The 17,547-nt window shown below is 52.2% G+C and overlaps 1 protein-coding gene and 1 non-coding gene across 5 annotated transcripts; both read left to right on the top strand.

Moving 5' to 3' along the window:
• The first annotated feature begins 3,643 nt into the window (after nt 1–3,643).
• On the top strand, nt 3,644–10,268 carry SIGLEC11 (sialic acid binding Ig like lectin 11). 4 transcript variants are annotated; one of them, XM_032264472.1, is made up of 11 exons: nt 3,648–4,375; nt 4,447–4,824; nt 4,948–5,232; nt 5,546–5,593; nt 5,768–6,031; nt 6,458–6,505; nt 6,630–6,887; nt 6,959–7,246; nt 7,471–7,567; nt 7,989–8,143; nt 9,797–10,268. In XM_032264472.1, exons 1-11 carry the CDS (start codon nt 4,300–4,302, stop codon nt 10,159–10,161), a joined length of 2,262 nt encoding a protein of 753 aa, XP_032120363.1. In that variant the 5' UTR covers nt 3,648–4,299; the 3' UTR covers nt 10,162–10,268. The 4 variants fall into 4 exon arrangements, with proteins under 4 accessions (XP_032120366.1, XP_032120364.1, XP_032120363.1 ...); XM_032264474.1 differs by having other exon boundaries at nt 3,650–4,375; nt 7,989–8,175; nt 9,797–10,127; XM_032264475.1 differs by lacking the exon at nt 6,458–6,505 and having other exon boundaries at nt 3,644–4,375; nt 6,774–6,887.
• Nucleotides 10,269–10,497: 229 nt separating this feature from the next.
• On the top strand, nt 10,498–10,716 carry LOC116540862. The gene has a single exon (XR_004264614.1). It is a non-coding gene; the product is annotated as a small nucleolar RNA U3 (small nucleolar RNA).
• The last annotated feature ends 6,831 nt before the right edge of the window (nt 10,717–17,547 follow it).

A 17,547-nucleotide genomic window follows, 5' to 3' on the forward strand; every position in this document is an offset into this window, starting at 1 on the left:
GACCACAATGGAAATGGAACTAGAAGTGATTAATAAGAGGAACTTCAGAAGATGTACAAATATGTGGAAATTAAACAACATGCCCCTGAGTGACCTCTGGGTCAAGGAAGAAATTAAGAGGAATATCAAGATGTTTCTTGAGGCCAGGAGTGGTGGCTCACGCCTGTAACCCCGGCATTTTGGGAGGTAAGACGGGCAGATCACCTGAGATCAGGCGTTGGAGACTAGTCTGGCCAACATGGTAAAACCCATCTCTACTAAAAAAAAAAAAAAAAAAAAAAAAAAAAAAAAAATTCCGGGCGTGGTGGTGCATACCTGTAGTCCCAGCTACTTGGGAGGCTGAGGCAGGAGAATCGCTTGAACCTGGAAGGTGGCGGTTGCAGTGAGCTGAGACCACGCCACTGCACTCCAGCCTGGGCGACAGAGTGAGACTCCGTCTAAAAAAAAAATGTTTTTTATAGAAATGAAGATGGAAATACAACCTACCAAAACCTGTGAGATACAGCAAAAGCTGTGCCAGGAGTGAAGTTTATAACAACAAATGCCTACTTCAAAAAAATAGAATTCAAATATACAGTATAAGAATGCACCCCTGGAGGGGCATGTTGGCTCACTCCTGTAATTCTAGCGGGCAGGCGGACCACCTGAGGTGGGAGCCCAAGGTGGGCAGATCACCTGAGGTCAGGGGTTTGAGACCAGCCTGGCCAACATGGTGAAACCCCATCTCTACTAAAAATACAAAAATTAGCCGGGCATGGTGGCACAAGCCTATAATCCCAGCTACTCAGGAGGCTGAGGTAGGAGAATCGCTTGAACCTGGGAGGCAGAGGTTGCAATGCACTGAAACCGTGCCACTGCACTCTAGCCTGGGCAACAGAGCGAGACTGTGTCTCAAAACAAACAAAAAACAATGCACCCCAAGGAACAAGGAAGGAGAAAAGGCAAAATTAGTACAAGGAAGGAAATGGCCAGGCGTGGTGGCTTGTGGCTGTCATCTCAGCATTTTGAGAGGCCAAGGTTGGAGAATCCCTTGAGGCCAGGAGTTGGAGACTAGCCTGAGCAACAAAGGGGGTCCCCAACTCTACAGAAAACAAAAATTACCCAGGCGCAGTGGCATGTGCCAGTGATCCCAGCTACTTGGGAGACTGAAGCAAGAGGAGCACTTGAGCCAGGGAAGTCAAGGCCACGGCGATCTGTGATCACACCCCTGTGCACCATCCAGCCTGGGAGATAGATTGAAATCCTGTCAAAAACAAACTGCAGTGCATGTCACTAAGAGCTCCCCAGGTCACCTGTGTCAAGGCTGGGGCCTCGGCTTGCCAGTGGGTACTGCCTTTACCCACTGCTTCAGCCACAGCTCTTTTCTACCCAGGGACCCTCCCCTACCGACCTGAAGCCTTAACTATTCAACCCAGTGAATCAAATACTGGGGAAAAAGATAAATTAATTAAAAAGTGCGCACCACAGTGGAATGAGGTAAGCTTAAAAATACCTCTTCCATTCCAACCCCACAGGAGACAGTGAACTTGCTCATACACTGAGCACACTGCTGCTACAACCGGCGGCTGAGAAAGGCAGCACACACAGACCCTCCCTAACCAAGGAACTCATACAGAATCTTCACCCCTGAAAGCACCAAGAGCTGAATTAGGCTCCAGTAAACTATGAACATTAAAATCAGGCCGAGCGCGGTGGCTCACGCCTGTAATCCCAGCACTTTGGGAGGCCAAGGTGGGCAGATAACTTGAGGGCAGGAGTTCGAGACCAGCCTGGCCAACATGGCAAAACCCCGTCTCCACTAAAAATACAAAAAATTAGCCAGACCTAGTGGTATACATCTATAATCCCAGCTACCCAGGAGGCAGAGATTGCAGTGAGCCAAGATCGTGCCACTGCACTCCAGCCTGGATGAAAGAGCAAGACGCAAGACACTGTCTCAAAAAAAAATTAAAATTACATCCTTGGCCAGCTGTGGTGACTCACACCTGTAATCCCAGCACTTTGGGAGGCCGAGGCAGGTGGATCACTTGAGGTCAGGAGTTCAAGATTAGCCTAGCAAACATGGTGAAACCCTATTTCTATTAGAAATACAAAAATTAGCTGAGCATGGTGGTGCACCCCTGTAATCCCAGCTACTCAGGAGGCTGAGACAGGAGAATCACTTGAACCCAGGAGGTAGAGATTGCAGTGAGCCCAGATCATGCCACTGCACTCCAGCCTATGTGACAGAGCAAGAATTTGTCTCAAAAAAAAAAAAAAAAATGAATAGAACTACACTCTAGAACAAATGGAACAGATTACAGATATTTACAGAAAATTCTTCCCAAGAACTGCAGAAAATACATTCTCCTCATCAGCACATGGAACAGTCTCCAAGATACCATCTGACAGGCCACCAAACAAGTCTCAACAAATTAAAAATCAAAATCATAACAAGCATCTTCTCAGACCACAGTGGAATAAAACTAGAAATCAACTACAAAAGGGACCCTCAAAACTATACAAATCATGGAAATTAAACAATCTGCTCCTGAATGATTTGGGGGTTAACAATGAAATCGAGATGGAAATTTAAAAATTCTTTGAAATAAACTGTAATAGTGATACAAGTTACCAAAACCTCTGGAATACAGCAAAAGCAGTGCTAACAGGAAACTTTATAGCACTCAATGCCTGTATCAAAATGTCTAACACCAGGCACAGTGGCTCACACCTGTAATCTCAGCACTTTGGGAGGCCGAGGGGGGATCACCTGAGGTCAGGAGTTCGAGACCAGCCTGGCCAACATGGCGATACCCCGTCTCTACTAAAAATACAAAGATTAGCCCGGCATGGTGTCAGGCGCCTGTAATCCCAGCTACTTGGGAGGGTGAGGCAGGAGAATCGCTTGAACCCAGGAAGCAGAGGTTGCAGTGAGCCAAGATCGCAGCACTACACTCCAGCCTGGGCAACAGAACAAGACTCTGTCTCAACAACAACAACAACAACAACAACAAAAAAAGCCTGAAAGATCACAAATTGACAACCTAATGTCACATCTCAAGGAACTAGAGAAACAAGAACAAACTAAACCCAAAGCTAGCAAAAGAAGAGAGGTAACAAAGATCAGAGCAGAACTAAATGAAACTGAAACAAAAAATACAGAAATCAATGAAACAGAAAGCTGGTTCTTGGAAATTAGAAACAAAATTGATAGACCATTAGCTAGATTAACCAAGAAAAGAAGATTCAAATGAAGTCAATTAGAAATAAAACTGGAGGCCGGGCGCGGTGGCTCACGCCTGTAATCCCAGCACTTTGGGAGGCCGAGGCGGGTGGATCACAAGGTCAAGAGATCGAGACCATCCTGGTCAACATGGTGAAACCCCGTCTCTACTAAAAATACAAAAAATCAGCTGGGCATGGTGGCGCGTGCCTGTAATCCCAGCTACTCAGGAGGCTGAGGCAGGAGAATTGCCTGAACCCCGGAGGCGGAGGTTGCGGTGAGCCGAGATCGCGCCATTGCACTCCAGCCTGGGTAACAAGAGCGAAACTCCGTCTCAAAAAAAAAAAAAAAAAAGAAATAAAACTGGAGATGGCCAGGCGCAGTTAGCTGACATTGCGCCATTGCACTCCAGCCCGGGTGACAGAGTGAGACTGTCTCAAATAAATAAATAAAAATCAACAAAAGAAAAAGGTTCATAGGGCAGGATCCAGAAGAGACCATGTATGGGGTTCCAGGTGACCTTTCCCAGTGAAGTCGTACAGAAAATGCTTAATGCCTGCAGCAAGGATGAGTGACAGCATACACCAAGTATTGCCACCCAGACAAGCTTGCCAGAGCCTTGCTGTTCGGAGTTTTTACTGGGGGCTGGTCACATGGATGTGACCGATTGCCTGTATGGCTGACCTAGTTTTTACCCTCTGTGGAGGTACAGCAATAATACATGGTACAAAGCCCCCACCATAAATCAGCATCCTCACAGACTCTTCCAGTGTCCCATGGCCCCCTGGAGAATGAATGAATGAATGGGACTCTGCATTCATCACCTCACCTGCAGCCATAACTCACCTGTGTCCCCTGACAGTCCCCTGCTAGCATTGCCCACCCCCAAGGCTGCCCAGGGTGGCTCCTTCCTGGTTTGGGGCAGGTCCTTATGCCCTCTGCCCTGCTGCTTTCCCTGAGAAAGGAGAAGTTGGGAGGGGATCTTTCAGGGCCTTGCGGTTCCCCAGGCTCCTCCTCTGCCAGTGGTCACTGCCCCTCCACCAGGCTTCCTTCCAGAGGAGTTTCCTTCCCAGCCAGGCCAGCCCAGGAGCCAGATGGTCTCAGGACAGGCCCAGCCCCAGAGTCCAGAGATGCTGCTGCTGTCCCTGCTGCTGCCCATGCTGGGGGAGGGTGAGTGGGGTCGGCAGCTGGGGTTCCCTTGCAAGGGCTGGGGTTGCCGCTGAGCCTCTGCATCTCCCCAGGGTTCCTGAACCAGGGCTCCAGTTACAGTCTTCAAGTGCAGAGGCTGGTGACGGTGCAGGAGGGCCTGTGTGTCTTCATGCCTTGCAACCTCTCCTACCCCCGGGATGGCTGGAATGAGTCTACTGCCGCTCATGGCTACTGGTTCAAAGTAATGACCAACACATATACCCGTGCTCTTGTGGCCACAAACAACCCAAATCAAGAGGTGGACATGAGCACACGGGACCGATTCCAGCTCATGGGGGACCCCGGCAAGGGGAGCTGCTCCCTGGTGGTCAGAGACGCGCAGATGCAGGACACGGGAGTGTACTACTTTCGGGTGGAGAGGGGAAGCTATGTGAAATTCAACTTTAACGGGTTCCATCTAAAAGTAACAGGTATGGAATGGGGTGGGAACTCCTGCCTCTCACACTGGGGAGGGACCCTGGGCATGGGCTGAGCAGAGAGGGCTCTCGGGGACCCCTGCAGCACTAGCACCCCCCACCCTGTCTCTGTCCCAGCCCTGACTCAGAAGCCTGATGTCTACATCCCCGAGACCCTGGAGCCTGGGCAGCCAGTGACAGTCATCTGTGTGTTTAACTGGGCTTTCAAGAAGTGTCCAGCCCCTTCTTTCTCCTGGACGGGGGCTGCCCTCTCTTCTAAAAGAACCAGACCAAGCAGCCCCCACTTCTCAGTGCTCAGCTTCACGCCCAGACCCCAGGACCACGACACCAACCTCACCTGCCACGTGGACTTCTCTAGAACGGGTGTGAGCACACAGAGTACCGTCCGACTCTGCGTGGCCTGTGAGTGTGGCCTGGGACTGTGGGGCCTGCAGACAGACCCCCGGGGGGTGGGGAGGTGGAGCCCAGCAGGGCAGTGAGCGGCTCCCAGCTCATGAGGGTCCAGGGAGAGGAAGCCATGGGGTCCCGGGAAGCCAGCACAGCCCTGGGAGGGGATGGGAATGGCGTCTGGTCCTCTGTCCACACGCGTGAGCCCTGGCACTGGCTGTCACTTGTCTTCCCTGGATGGTCCCACTTTCTTTTCCCTGAGGAACTTTTTTCCTGGTGTGAGGAACCAATTGTTCCTCCCTGAAGCCAGCTCACCATCTTGTTGCAGACGCCCCCAGAGACGTTGTTATCAGCATTTCCCGTGACAACACGCCAGGTACCAAGGGCCATCGGGCTGGGGCTAGGCCAGTCCTCTTATTAGGAGTGAAACATTTTCATGGAGGTGAGGGGATGTGCTCCTTCCTTAGCCCTTCTCTGTTTCTCTCTCTCTCTCTCTCTCTCTCTCCCTCTCTCTCTCTCTCTCTCTCTCTCTCTGTCTCTCTCTCTCTAGCTCTGAAGCTCCAGGAAAATCTCACACATCTGGAAGCCCAGAAAGGCCAGTTCCTGAGGCTCCTCTGTGCTGCCGACAGCCAGCCCCCCGCCACGCTGAGCTGGGTGCTGCAGGACAGAGTCCTCTCCTGGTCCCACCCCTGGGGCCCCAGAACCCTGGGGCTGGAGCTTCCCCGGGTGAAGGCCGGGGATTCAGGCCACTACACCTGCCGAGCGGAGAACAGGCTTGGCTCCCAGCAGCGAGCCCTGGACCTCTCTGTGCAGTGTGAGTGCCCATCAGGGGCCCGGAGTCCATCTGGGAGGGGAGGATGGGTGGGGACGCAGGGGCTGGATCCAAGTGCAGAGGTCAGTGACGGTGCCCGAGGGCCTGTGTGTCTCTGTGTCCTGCTCTTTGTCCTACTCCCAAAAGGACTGGACAGCGTCTACCCCAGCTTATGGCTACTGGTTCAAAGAAAGGACTGAGACAAGCAGAGTCAGGGCTCCAGAGCTGAGGGGGCCTGGAACCCCAGGCCTAGGGGGGACCCACCTTCTTACCTGTGTAGACTCATGCAGTTTGTGTCTGAGACTCAGTGGGTGATTCTGCTGTGCCCTTCTATCCCCCCACTTCCCCCACCTCAGTCTCCCAGGACAGCTCCCTTTGCCCAGAGGGAAGCCCCTGGCCCATCTAGAGCCGGTCCCTTCTCCATTTCAGATCCTCCAGAGAACCTGAGAGTGATGGTTTCCCAAGCAAACAGGACAGGTAGGAAAGGGGACAGAGGAGCCAGGGCCTCTCGGTGCTAAACTGGGGGCCCAGGCATCTGTCCCCATGCAGGAGGGTCCCTGTGCCCCAAGCTGCACATTGATTCTGCCTCTTCCTTCTCTAGTCCTGGAAAACCTTGGGAACGGCACATCCCTCCCGGTCCTGGAGGGCCAAAGCCTGCGCCTGGCCTGTGTCACCCACAGCAGTCCCCCAGCCAGGCTGAGCTGGACCCGGGGGGGACAGACCCTGAGCCCCTCCCCACCCTCAGACCCCGCGGTCCTGGAGCTGCCTCAGGTTCAAATGGAGCACGAAGGAGAGTTCACCTGCCACGCTCAGCACCCACTGGGCTCCCAGCATGTCTCTCTCAGCCTCTCCGTGCACTGTGAGTGGGGAAAGGGGGCACCTGGGTCCCAGGAAGGGGTCCCTGCTGAGTCCTGTCCTCCCTCCACACAGACTCCCCACAGCTACTGGGCCCCTCCTGCTCCTGGGAGGCTGAGAGTCTGCACTGCAGCTGCTCCTCCCAGGCCAGCCCGGCCCCCTCTCTGCGCTGGTGGCTTGGAGAGGAGCTGCTGGAGGGGAACAGCAGCCGGGACTCCTTCGAGGTCACCCCCAGCTCAGCCGGGCCCTGGGCCAACAGCTCCCTGAGCCTCCGAGGGGTACTCAGCTCCCACCTCAGGCTCAGCTGTGAGGCCTGGAATGTCCACGGGGCCCAGAGCAGCTCTGTCCTCAAGCTGCCACAAGGTGAGAGGGCTGTGGGGGGCCGAGGCTCAGGGAGAAAGAGACAGGATCCTAGAGAGATGAAGTTGTCGGGAGAGGGGCTGGGCATGGCAGGAAGGGATGGGAACACAGTCCCTGCTCCGTGGCAGGTGGGGGTGGAGAATCCCAGAGCTCTTAAGTCTGTGGGAGGAGGGGCAGGAGGGTCTCAGGGCTGGGAGGGCATCATCCCAATCCCCACTCCTCTGCAGGGAATCAGGAGTGGAGGGGAGGACTTGGTCTGGGGGCCGCTCTGGGAGCTGGCATTGCTGTCCTGCTCTCTCTCTCTTTCTGCCTCGTCGTCTTCAGGTGAGCATTGTCTTGAGGAGGGCTGACAGTGTAGGGCATGGGAAGGGAGAGGGTTCTAGAATCCCAGATAGTCCCCGCTGCAGGAATCTGGGTGGGGCAGTGGGTGTAAGAACTGCATGTTGGGTGAGAGGATCAGAGCAGAAGTCTGCTCCGGAACGGTGATCCAGGCCATCTGTGAGGGTCCCCAGATCTCACCGTGGAAGTCATCCCATGGGAAGTTGCAGTGAGCAGAGATCGAGCCACTGCACTCCAGCCTGGGCGATAGAGCAAGACATCATCTCAAAATAAAAAAGTCCCCTGGTGGACCTGTCCCCACCCCACCGGCCCCACAGCCTTCTAGTCTCCACTAAGCCGTGGGGGCAGCAGTCGCCCCGGGCCCTGGGCCAGCCTGGAGGCTGAAGGGCCCTGCCTCCTCCCTCAGGGTGAAGACCTGCAGGAAGGAAGCCACCCAGATGGCAGCCGCTGAGCAGGACACGCCCTCTGCCGTGGGGCCCATCTCCCGGTTGAGAGCCCAGCCTCTGTCCTCTGGGGCCTTGGCCTTTCCCCTCTCCTGGACGGCCATGGCCATGCCTCTTGATGACTTGCAGAATCATCGTGCCCCGAATAAGGTTTTGCTTCTGGGTCCCCATCAATGCAGCCCATGATCCGCGAGGGGCTCTCCCCACTGCTGCCACATACCCTCCCAGAGCCAAGGGCCCCCCCAGTCCTGTCCACGCCCTACCTGTGCTCAGCTCCAATGGACCCTCCACCTCCTGCTCCTCCTTTCCCCCTGGACCCCTGACTCCTTTGTCCTCCCTTCTATCTCTCCTCCTCAACACAGGATGCCAGAGAGACCTTTCCCCAAATAACTATTGTCTACTCCAAATCTTGGGGTCCCCGTCCTCACTTCTGACAGCAGCTGTGGTTGTGGGGTCCTCATGAGCACTCCGAGGTTGGATAGCCTCCTAGGACTCACTGAGAGCTGAGATCCTGGTGGTGACAGTTTATACAGTGACCGATAACAGATGAAAATCAGGGATGGGGAGAGGCGCACAGGGCAGGTCCAGGAGAGACCAAATCCGCAGCTTCTGGGTGTCCTTTCCCACTGGAGCTGCGGGAACAGCACCCAATTCTCCTGGCAAGGGTGTGTGACAGAAGCTTGGAGCGTTGGCGCACTGCCCACCCGGGAAGCTCCCCTGAGGCTGGGTCCCGCGTTCGCTGGGGATGGGTCACGCAGGCACAGGGCACCTGCTGATGACCTCAGTTCTTCAGCCCTTGCAGAGCCAAACTGACGCCACGTAGGCCCCGCTGTAAGTCCCAGTGCTGGCATAGACTAGTGGCATGGCCTGCGGTCCTGGGTGAACAGGGATGCCCCTACCAGCAGGATGCTGCAAGGCTCTAAGTTAGAGGTTCCCTCCCCGCACCTGGGCACAAAGGGCCAAACCTTTCTCTGGGCAGGTGAATCCTTTACCTACAATGACCTTTGTTTCCTTGGCGCCTAGCTCAATTTCACAGCTGTGTCTGAGTAGATCCTCAGAGGCCCCTTGGGTCAGTCCAGGTCCCAGCAAATCCCTGTCTTTCTCACACTTCCTCCTTCCTGGGCATCCATTCACAATTTGCAATTAGATACTAACTTGATTGACTATAGCTTTTTTTTTTTTTTTAAAGACGGGATTTCACCATGTTGGTCAGGCTGGTCTTGAACTCCTGACCTCAGGTGATCCGCCCGCCTTGGCCTCCAAAGTGCTTGGATTACAGGTGTGAGCAACCATGCCCGGCCGACTGTAGCTTTAATGTCTGCTTCTTCTTCCACAATGCAAGCTGCCTGAGGTCAGGCATGGTGTCTGCCTAGTTCTTCCAGGAATATCCAGGGGCTGGCACAGGGGAGCTGTTCCCTAAGGCAGCAGGTGCTGGACTCAGGGAGACCTGGACGGGAATCCTGGCCTGACCACTGATTAGATGTGTGGGTTTGGGGTATTTACTCAGCCTCCATCTTTCCATCTGATCATGGGGATAATAGTGTCTCCCCAGTGATTGTGGTGAGGTTTTTGAGTCTGGCAGTGAATTTCCAAGAGCCAGGCATTTTTGTTCTCAAATATTTGCTGAACGAGTGAATGAACGAGGGCCCAGCCAGTGTTTGTGGAGTAAGTGAAAGAGGAAACGCTTAGCTTCCAGGTCCTCTCGTGCATCCTCCTTGCCCTCTCTCAGCCCCCATGGTCCTAATTTGACCCCTTTCTCCGCTGCATTCAGGGTCACCAGCACAAATGCCCAGCAGGCAGCTCCCAAGACTGCCCGCCCCCAGGTGCAGCCACCCCCAACCCCGGGGAGGAGCAGGAGCTCCACTACGCCTCCCTCAGCTTCCAAGGGCTGAGGCCTCGGGAGCCTGCGCACCAGGAGGCCCCCAGCACCACCGAGTACTCAGAAATCAAGATCCACAAGGGACAGCCCCCGAAGGGCCCGGGCTCTGGGCTTTTGTTGGAAAAGAAGACGTCAGGGATGCTTCCAAAGTGAAGAGTTCTCCATGGAAACAGGACACCAGCAAGTGTGTGGGTGTCGCACTGGTATCGGCCAGAACCGGACTCAGATTTCAGCCCCATCCCCCACGAAGAGCTTGAGTTTGAAGATGACACTTTCTGAGGCAGGGTCTCCCTCTGACTCCCAGGCTGGAGTCTAGTAGTGCAATCTGGGCTCACTGCAGCCTGGACCTGCCGGGTCAGACTGATCCTCCCATCTCAGCCTCCCGAGGAGCCGGGACTACAATTGTGCACCACCACACCCGGCTCATTTTTGTGTTTTTAGTAGAGGCAGGGTTTCGCCATGTTTCCCAGGCTGGTCTCAAACTCCTGGGCTCCAGCCATCTGCCTGACTCTGCCTCCCAAAGTGCGAGGATTACGGGCGTGGGCCACTGTGCCCGACCACAGATTATACTTTCAATTCAGAGCATGAAATTGAAGATGACACTTGGAGGCACCGTTTCTATGGTTCATCGCTACAGAAGCTTCTCTGGACGTGTAAAGCACAGGAAACCAGGCAGAGGAGGCATGGGGCACTCTCCAGAACAAGAAGCCAGCTCCTGGAGTTGCTTTGCTGCAACTGACATTCCCCATTGAGGACCATTCTCTTCCTTCGGAAGAGGGAGAGGGAGAGAACGAACTTTAATGTTAAGTGGTTCCCGTTAACATTAAAACAACAAAAATAAAGAGCCTGAGGTTGAGCAAGTCATCTTACTCAGTAAAATGGACCCAATAAGCCTAATTCGAAGGCTTTTGTGTGACAGAAAGGAAGGTCATTAAAGCATCCAGGCCCAGCACGGTGGCACACGCCTATAATCCCAACACTTCGGGAGGCCAGGGCACGTGGATCACATGAGGTCAGGAGTTCGAGACCAGCCTGGCCAACATGGTGAAACCCTGTCTCTACTAAAAATACAAAAATTAGCCAGATGTGGTGGTGCACACCTGTAGACCCAGCTACTCGAGAGGCTGAGGCACGAGAATTGCTTGAACTCAGGAGGCAGAGGTTGCAGGGAGCCGAGATTGCACCACTGCACTCCAGCCTGGGCGACAGAGGGAGGCTCTGTCTCAAAAATGAATAAATAAGGCCGGGCACGGTAGCTCATGCCTGTAATCCCAACACTTTGGGAGGCCAAGGCCAGTGGATCACGAGGTCAGGAGGTAGAGGCCATCCTGGCCAACATGGTGAAACCCCATCTCTACGAAAAACACAAAAAAATTAGCCGGGCATGGTGGCAGGCACCTGTAACCCCAGCTACTCGGGAGGCCAGGGCAGGAGAATCACGAACCCGGAGGCAGAGGTTGTGGTGAGCCAAGATCACACCACTGCACTCCAGCCTGGATGACAGAGTGAGGCTCTGTCTCAAAAATAAATAAATAAATAAGGCATCCAACAGAGGCGTTTGTGCAGTGAGTCCCTCGCCTGAGTCACACCTTTTCCCAGGGCAGCCTGCTAGGTATAAAGTTCTCACCATCCTGGCTGTGCTGAGGGCCCCTCCAGGGCAACTGCAGCCTCCGAAGTCTCTGCAGACTCAGCTGAGGCTGCGGTTGGTCTATATCTCAGCTCATTTCTCCCTCTGCCCGACTTGCTTCCTTCTCCTCTACTCTATAGGGGTTTCTTTTCCAGATTTTTTTTTTTTGAGATGGAGTCTTGCCCTGTCTCCCAGGCTCACTAAAACCTCCACCTCCCAGGTTGAAGCAATTCTCCTGCCTCAGCCTCCCAACTAGCTGGGATTACAGGCACCTGCCACCACACCCAGCTAATTTTTGTATCTTTTAGTGGAGACGGGATTTTGCCATGTTGGCCAGGCTGGTCTCGAACTCCTGACCTCAGGTGATCCACCCACCTTGGCCTCCCAAAGTGCTGGGATTACAGGCATGAGGCACCACGCCCAGCCTTTTCCAGATTTTTGAGGCATAACTGAAAGATAAAAATTGAGTATATTTACCAAAAATATCATGATGTTTTGATATAGGTATACATTCTGAAATGATTACTACAAATCCACTGGTCAACCTGTTCCCTCATCTCCATACTTCTCGTTCTCTCTCTCTCTCTCTCTCTCAGATGGATGGAGTCTCGCTCTGTCACCCAGGCTAGAGTGCAGTGGCACAATCTCAGCTCACTGCAACCTCCACCTCCCAGGTTTCAAGCGATTCTCCTGCCTCAGCCTCTCAAGTAGGTGGGATTACAAGTGCGTGCCCTCATGCCTGGCTAATTTTTGTATTTTTAGTAGAGACAGGGTTTCACCATGTTGGCCAGGCTAATCTCAAACTCCTGGCTTCAGGTGATCTGCCGTTCTCAGCCTCCCAAAGTTCTGGGGTTACAGGCATGAGCCACCACGCCCGGCCACCTCCATCGTTCTCTTTTTGTATGTGTGATGGAAACACTTAAGATGTACCCTGTTAACAAATTTCAGGCATGCGATACAGTATTGTTAGCCACAGTCACCGTGCTGGCCAGTAGACTGCCAGAACTGATTGTTGTTTGTTTGTTGAGACAGGGTCTCGCTCTGCTTCCCAGGCTGGGGGGCAGTGGCACAATCACAGCTCACCGCAGCCTCAATCTCCTGGGCTTAATCGATCCTCCCACTTCAGCTTCCTAAGTAGCTAGGACCACAGGCATGTGCCATCACGCCCAGCTAATGTTTTAATTTGTGTGTGCGTGTGTGTGTGTGTGTGTAGAAATGGGATCTCACAGCAGGGCACAGTGCCTCACGCCTGTGATCACGTGGTCGCTACTAAAAATACAAAAATTAGCAGGACATAGTGGTGGGCGCCTGTAATCCCAGCTACTAGAGAGGCTGAGGCAGGAGAATCACTTAAACCTGGGAGGCAGTGGTTGCAGTAAGCTGAGATCGCACCATTGCACTCCAGCCTGGATGCCAAAAGCAAACTCCATCTCAAAAAAAAAAAAAAGAGGCCAAATGCAGTGGCTCATGCCTGTAATCCTAGCACTTTAGGAGGCCGAGGCAGGAAATGAACTGAGGTCAGGAGTTCGAAACCAGTTTGGCCATCATGCTGAAAACCTGTCTCTACTAAAAATACAAAAAATTAGCTGGGCATGGTGATGTGCACCTGTAATCCCAGCTACTCGGGAGGCTGAGGCCAGAGTATCCCTTGAACCCAGGAGGAGGAGGTTGCAGTGAGACGAGATTGTGCCACCATACTCCAACTTGGATGACAGAGTGAGACTCCATCTCAACAAAGAAAAGAAATGGAATCTCACTGTGTTGGCCAGGCTGGTCTCAAAGTCCTGGCCTCCAAAAGTGCCAAGATCACAGGTGTAAGCCACCATGCCACGCTGACCTGATCTTGTAAGTTTCTCCCCGTTGACTGACATCTCCCCATTTTTCTCTCCTCCCAGCCCCCGGCAACCACGGTTCTAATTCTGCTTTGTTTCCATGGGTTTTGTGGCAGGAGAATAGGGGATTAAGGGAACGGGGTTCAACAGGTGCATCCGGTTCCTACAGGCAGGAGAACAGCAGGTGTAGCATCCAGGTCACATCCTCGCTCCCATGACAACAAGTCATATCAGCCTCTGACTGACTGCGGGCCAGGTCTCCACTATGGCCTCTGATTGGTCGTGAGCCCAATCCTTCATAGCATGTAACCAATCGGAGGCCTCTGAGGGGTGCCTAGGGGTGTTGCAGGGTTTTTTCTAGCTTAATAAAAAGCCTAATTGGGGAGGCTCTTGAACTGCTGGCTTAATTCCACTCTCACTCTGAACTGTTTTTGATAAAATCTGTGCTTTTCTATTCACAATAGCAAAAACATGGAATTAACCCAAGTGCCCATCAATGATAGGCTGGATATAGAAAATGTGGTGCATATACACCATGGAATACTATGCAGCCATCGAAAGGAATAAGATCACATCCTTTACAGGGACACGGAGCTGGAAGCCATTATCCTCAGCAAACTATCACAGGAACAGAAAGCCAAATACCGCATGTTTTCACTTGTAAGTAGGAGCTGAACAATCAGAACACATGGACACAGGGAGGGGAAAACCACACAGTGGGGCCTTTCGGGGTGGATGGGGATGGACGGAAGGAGAGCATCAGGAAAAATAGCTAAAGCAGGGCCAGGCACGGTGGCACACGCCTGTAATCCCAGTACTTTGGGAGCCCGAGGTGGGTGGATCATCTGAGGTTAGGAGTTTGGGACCTGCCTGACCAACATGGAGAAAACCCATCTCTACTAAAAAATACAAAAATTAGCTGGGCATGGGTGGTGCATGCCTGTAATCCCAGCTACTTGGGAGGCTGAGGCGGGAGACTCGCTTGAACCCGAGAGGCGGAGGTTTCAGTGAGCTGAGATCGAACATTGCACTCCAGCCTGGCAAGAAAATCGGGGGGAAAAAGAAAGAAAAATAGCTAATGCATGCTGGGCTCAATAGCTAGGTGACGGGTTGATAAGTGCAGCACGTTTACCTACGTAACCAAGCTGTACATCCTGCACGTGTACCCCACCCAGAACTTAAACATTTTTTAAATCTGTGCTTTTTTTACTCCGTTCTTCTGTTGCTTTTTCCTTCCTCGCATTTTCTTTTGTTACTTAATTTGTGCATTTTGTTCAATTCTTTTTTTTTTTTTTGGAGACAGAGTTTAGCTCTTGTCGCCCAGGCTGGAGTGCAATGACGCGATCCCAGCTCACCGTAACCTCCGCCTCCCAGGTGCAAGTGATTCTCCTGCCTCAGCCTCCTGAGTAGCCAGGATTACAGGCATGCAGCACCACGCCCGGCTAATTTTCTACTTTTACTAGAGACGGGGGTTTCTCCGTGTTGGTCAGGCTGGTCTTGGACTCTCAACCTCGGGTGATCCACCCACCTCGGCCTCCCAAAGTGCTGGGGTTACAGGCGTCAGCCACCGCGCCCGGCTCTGTCATTCAATTCTTTGTTCAACACGCCAAGAACCTGGACAATCCTCCAGTGACAGTTTGATTTCTGTGGATTCCACATACACGTGAGCTCACACGGTATTTGTCTACCTCTGACGCAGGGTTAATTTCTGTTGCTGCAAATGGCAGGACTTCTTTTTTGTATGGCTGAAGAATTTTCAACTGTATTATAAGTGTTTGTGTATCTGCTGTGTACAGCTGACCCTCGAACAGCACAAGTCTACTCTGGGTTATACACAGATTTTCTTCCTCTTCTGCCACCCCTGAGACAGCAAAATCAGTCTCTTTCTCTTTCTCTTCCTCCTCAGCCCACTCAACGTGAAAACAATGAGGATAAATATTTTAATGATGGCCAGGCGTGGCGGCTCACACCTGTAATCCCAGCACTTTGGGAGGCCAAGGCAGGCGGATCACCTGGTGGTGATTTCAAGCTGGTCTCAAACTCCTGACCTTGTGATCCAACCGCCTCAGCCTCCTAAACTGCTGGGATTACGGGCACGAGCCATCGTGCCTGGCAAGCTGCTTTTCATTAGAAGGGAAATGATTTCTTGAGCTGCGTTTTGTTCGAAGGAAAGTTCTTGCTGAAGACTATCTGCCTTCTCTGCCTAGCTAGTTTCTTTCTACCTTATCTCTCACTGGGAACGTTTCATGTCCTCTATTCTAGCTATTTGGCAAAATACAGTCTCTTATTGTTAGCTGTATTCACCCTACTCTGATATCAAACATTAGAACTTATTCCTTCTGGCTGGGTGCAGTGACTCACACCTGTAATCCGAGCACCTTGGGAGGCCAAGGCTGGCAGATCACCTGAAGTCAGGAGTTCAAGACCAGCCTGGCTAATGTGGTGTAACTCTGTCTCTACTAAAATAACAAAAATTAGCCAGGCATGGTGGCGGGCGCCTGTAATCCCAGCTACTTGGGAGGCTGAGGTGGGAGAATCACCTGAACCCAGGAGTCGGAGGTTGCAGTGAGCAGAGATCATGCCATTGTATTCCAGCCTGGTGACACAGAGCGAGACACCATCTCAAAAATAAAATATTTTGACTAAGATCAAGTAAAATAAAATGGACTGGGCGTGGTGGCTCATGCCTGTAATCCCAGCACTTTGGGAGGCTGAGGTGGGAGGATCACAAGGTCAGGAGTTCAAGACTAGCCTGACCAACATGGTGAAACCCCGTCTCTACTAAACATACAAAAATGATCTGGGTCTCATGATGCGCTCTGGTAATCCCAGCTACTGGGGAGGATGAGGCAGGAGAATCACTTAAACCTGAGAGCTGAAGGTTGCTTTGAGCTGAGATGATGCCATTGGACTCTAGCCTGGGAGACAGAGCAAGACTCTGTCTCAGGAAGAAGCTATTCCTCCAGCCAGGCACGGTGGCCTACATCTGTAATTCCAGCACTTTGGGAAGCTGAGACAGATGGATCCTGAGGTCAGGAGTTCGAGACCAGCCTGGCCAAGATGGTGAAACCCCATCTCTGCTAAAAATGCAAAAATTGGGGCACGGGGTTGGGGGGGAAATAGAAAAATTAGCTGGGCAAGGTGGCAGGCGCCTGTGATCCCAGCTACTCAGGAGGCTGAGGCAGGAGAATCGCTAGAACCCAGGAGATGGAGGTTGCAGTGAGCTAAAGATGACTTCACTGCACTCTATCCTGGGTGAGACAGTGAGACTCCATCTCAAAAAAAAAAAAAGAAAAAAGCTTAAAGGAAACCTATTCCTTCTATCTTCCGTCTAACTGTACCCATTAACCAGCCTCTCTCCATCCCCAGGCCCCCACCATTCCAAAACTCTGGTAACTCTCTGTCTATTCTCCACCTCCATGACATAAACCTTTTAGCTCCCACACATAGGTAGGAACATATGCTATTTGTTGTTTTATGCCTGGCTTATTTCATTTAACAGAATGACCTCCAGTATCATTCCTGTTGCTGCAAATGGCAGGATCTCATTTTTTTTATGGCTAAATAATATTCCTCTGTGTGTGGGAGGGAGGGAGTGTAATGTTTTATTGATTTATTTTGACAGAGTCTCGATCTGTTGCAGGCTGGAGTGCCATGGTGCAATCTCGGCTCACTGCACCCTGCCTCCTGGGTTCAGGTAGTTCTCCTGCCTCAGCTTCCCAAGTAGCTGGGATTACAGGCATGCACCACCATGCCCAGCTAATTTTTGTATGTTTAGTAAACTTGGCCAGGCTGGTCTTGAACTCCTGGCCTCAAGTGATCCACCCACCTCGGCCTCCCAAAGTGCTGGGATTACAGGCGTGAACCATCATGCCCAGCTGTGTATAACATTTTCCTTATCCATTCATTCATTGATGAACACTGAGGTTGACTTCGTATCTTTACTGATGTGAATAGTGGTGTAATCAACATGAGGGTGCAGGTATCCTTTTGATATGCTGACTTCCTTTCTTTTGGATACATACCCAGTAGTGGGATTGCTGACCGGTGTGGTAGCTCTATGTTTAGCTTTTGAAGAAATCTCCCTACTCTTCTCATAATGACTTCACTGATTTGCATTTCCATCAACAGTGTAGAAAAGTTCCCTTTTCTCTCCAGCTTTGCAGGCATGCTATTTTTTGTCT

This window comes from Sapajus apella, unplaced genomic scaffold (genome assembly GCF_009761245.1).
Source record: "Sapajus apella isolate SASKATOON/1434 unplaced genomic scaffold, GSC_monkey_1.0 scaffold144, whole genome shotgun sequence".
Taxonomy (NCBI): Eukaryota; Metazoa; Chordata; class Mammalia; order Primates; family Cebidae; genus Sapajus; species Sapajus apella.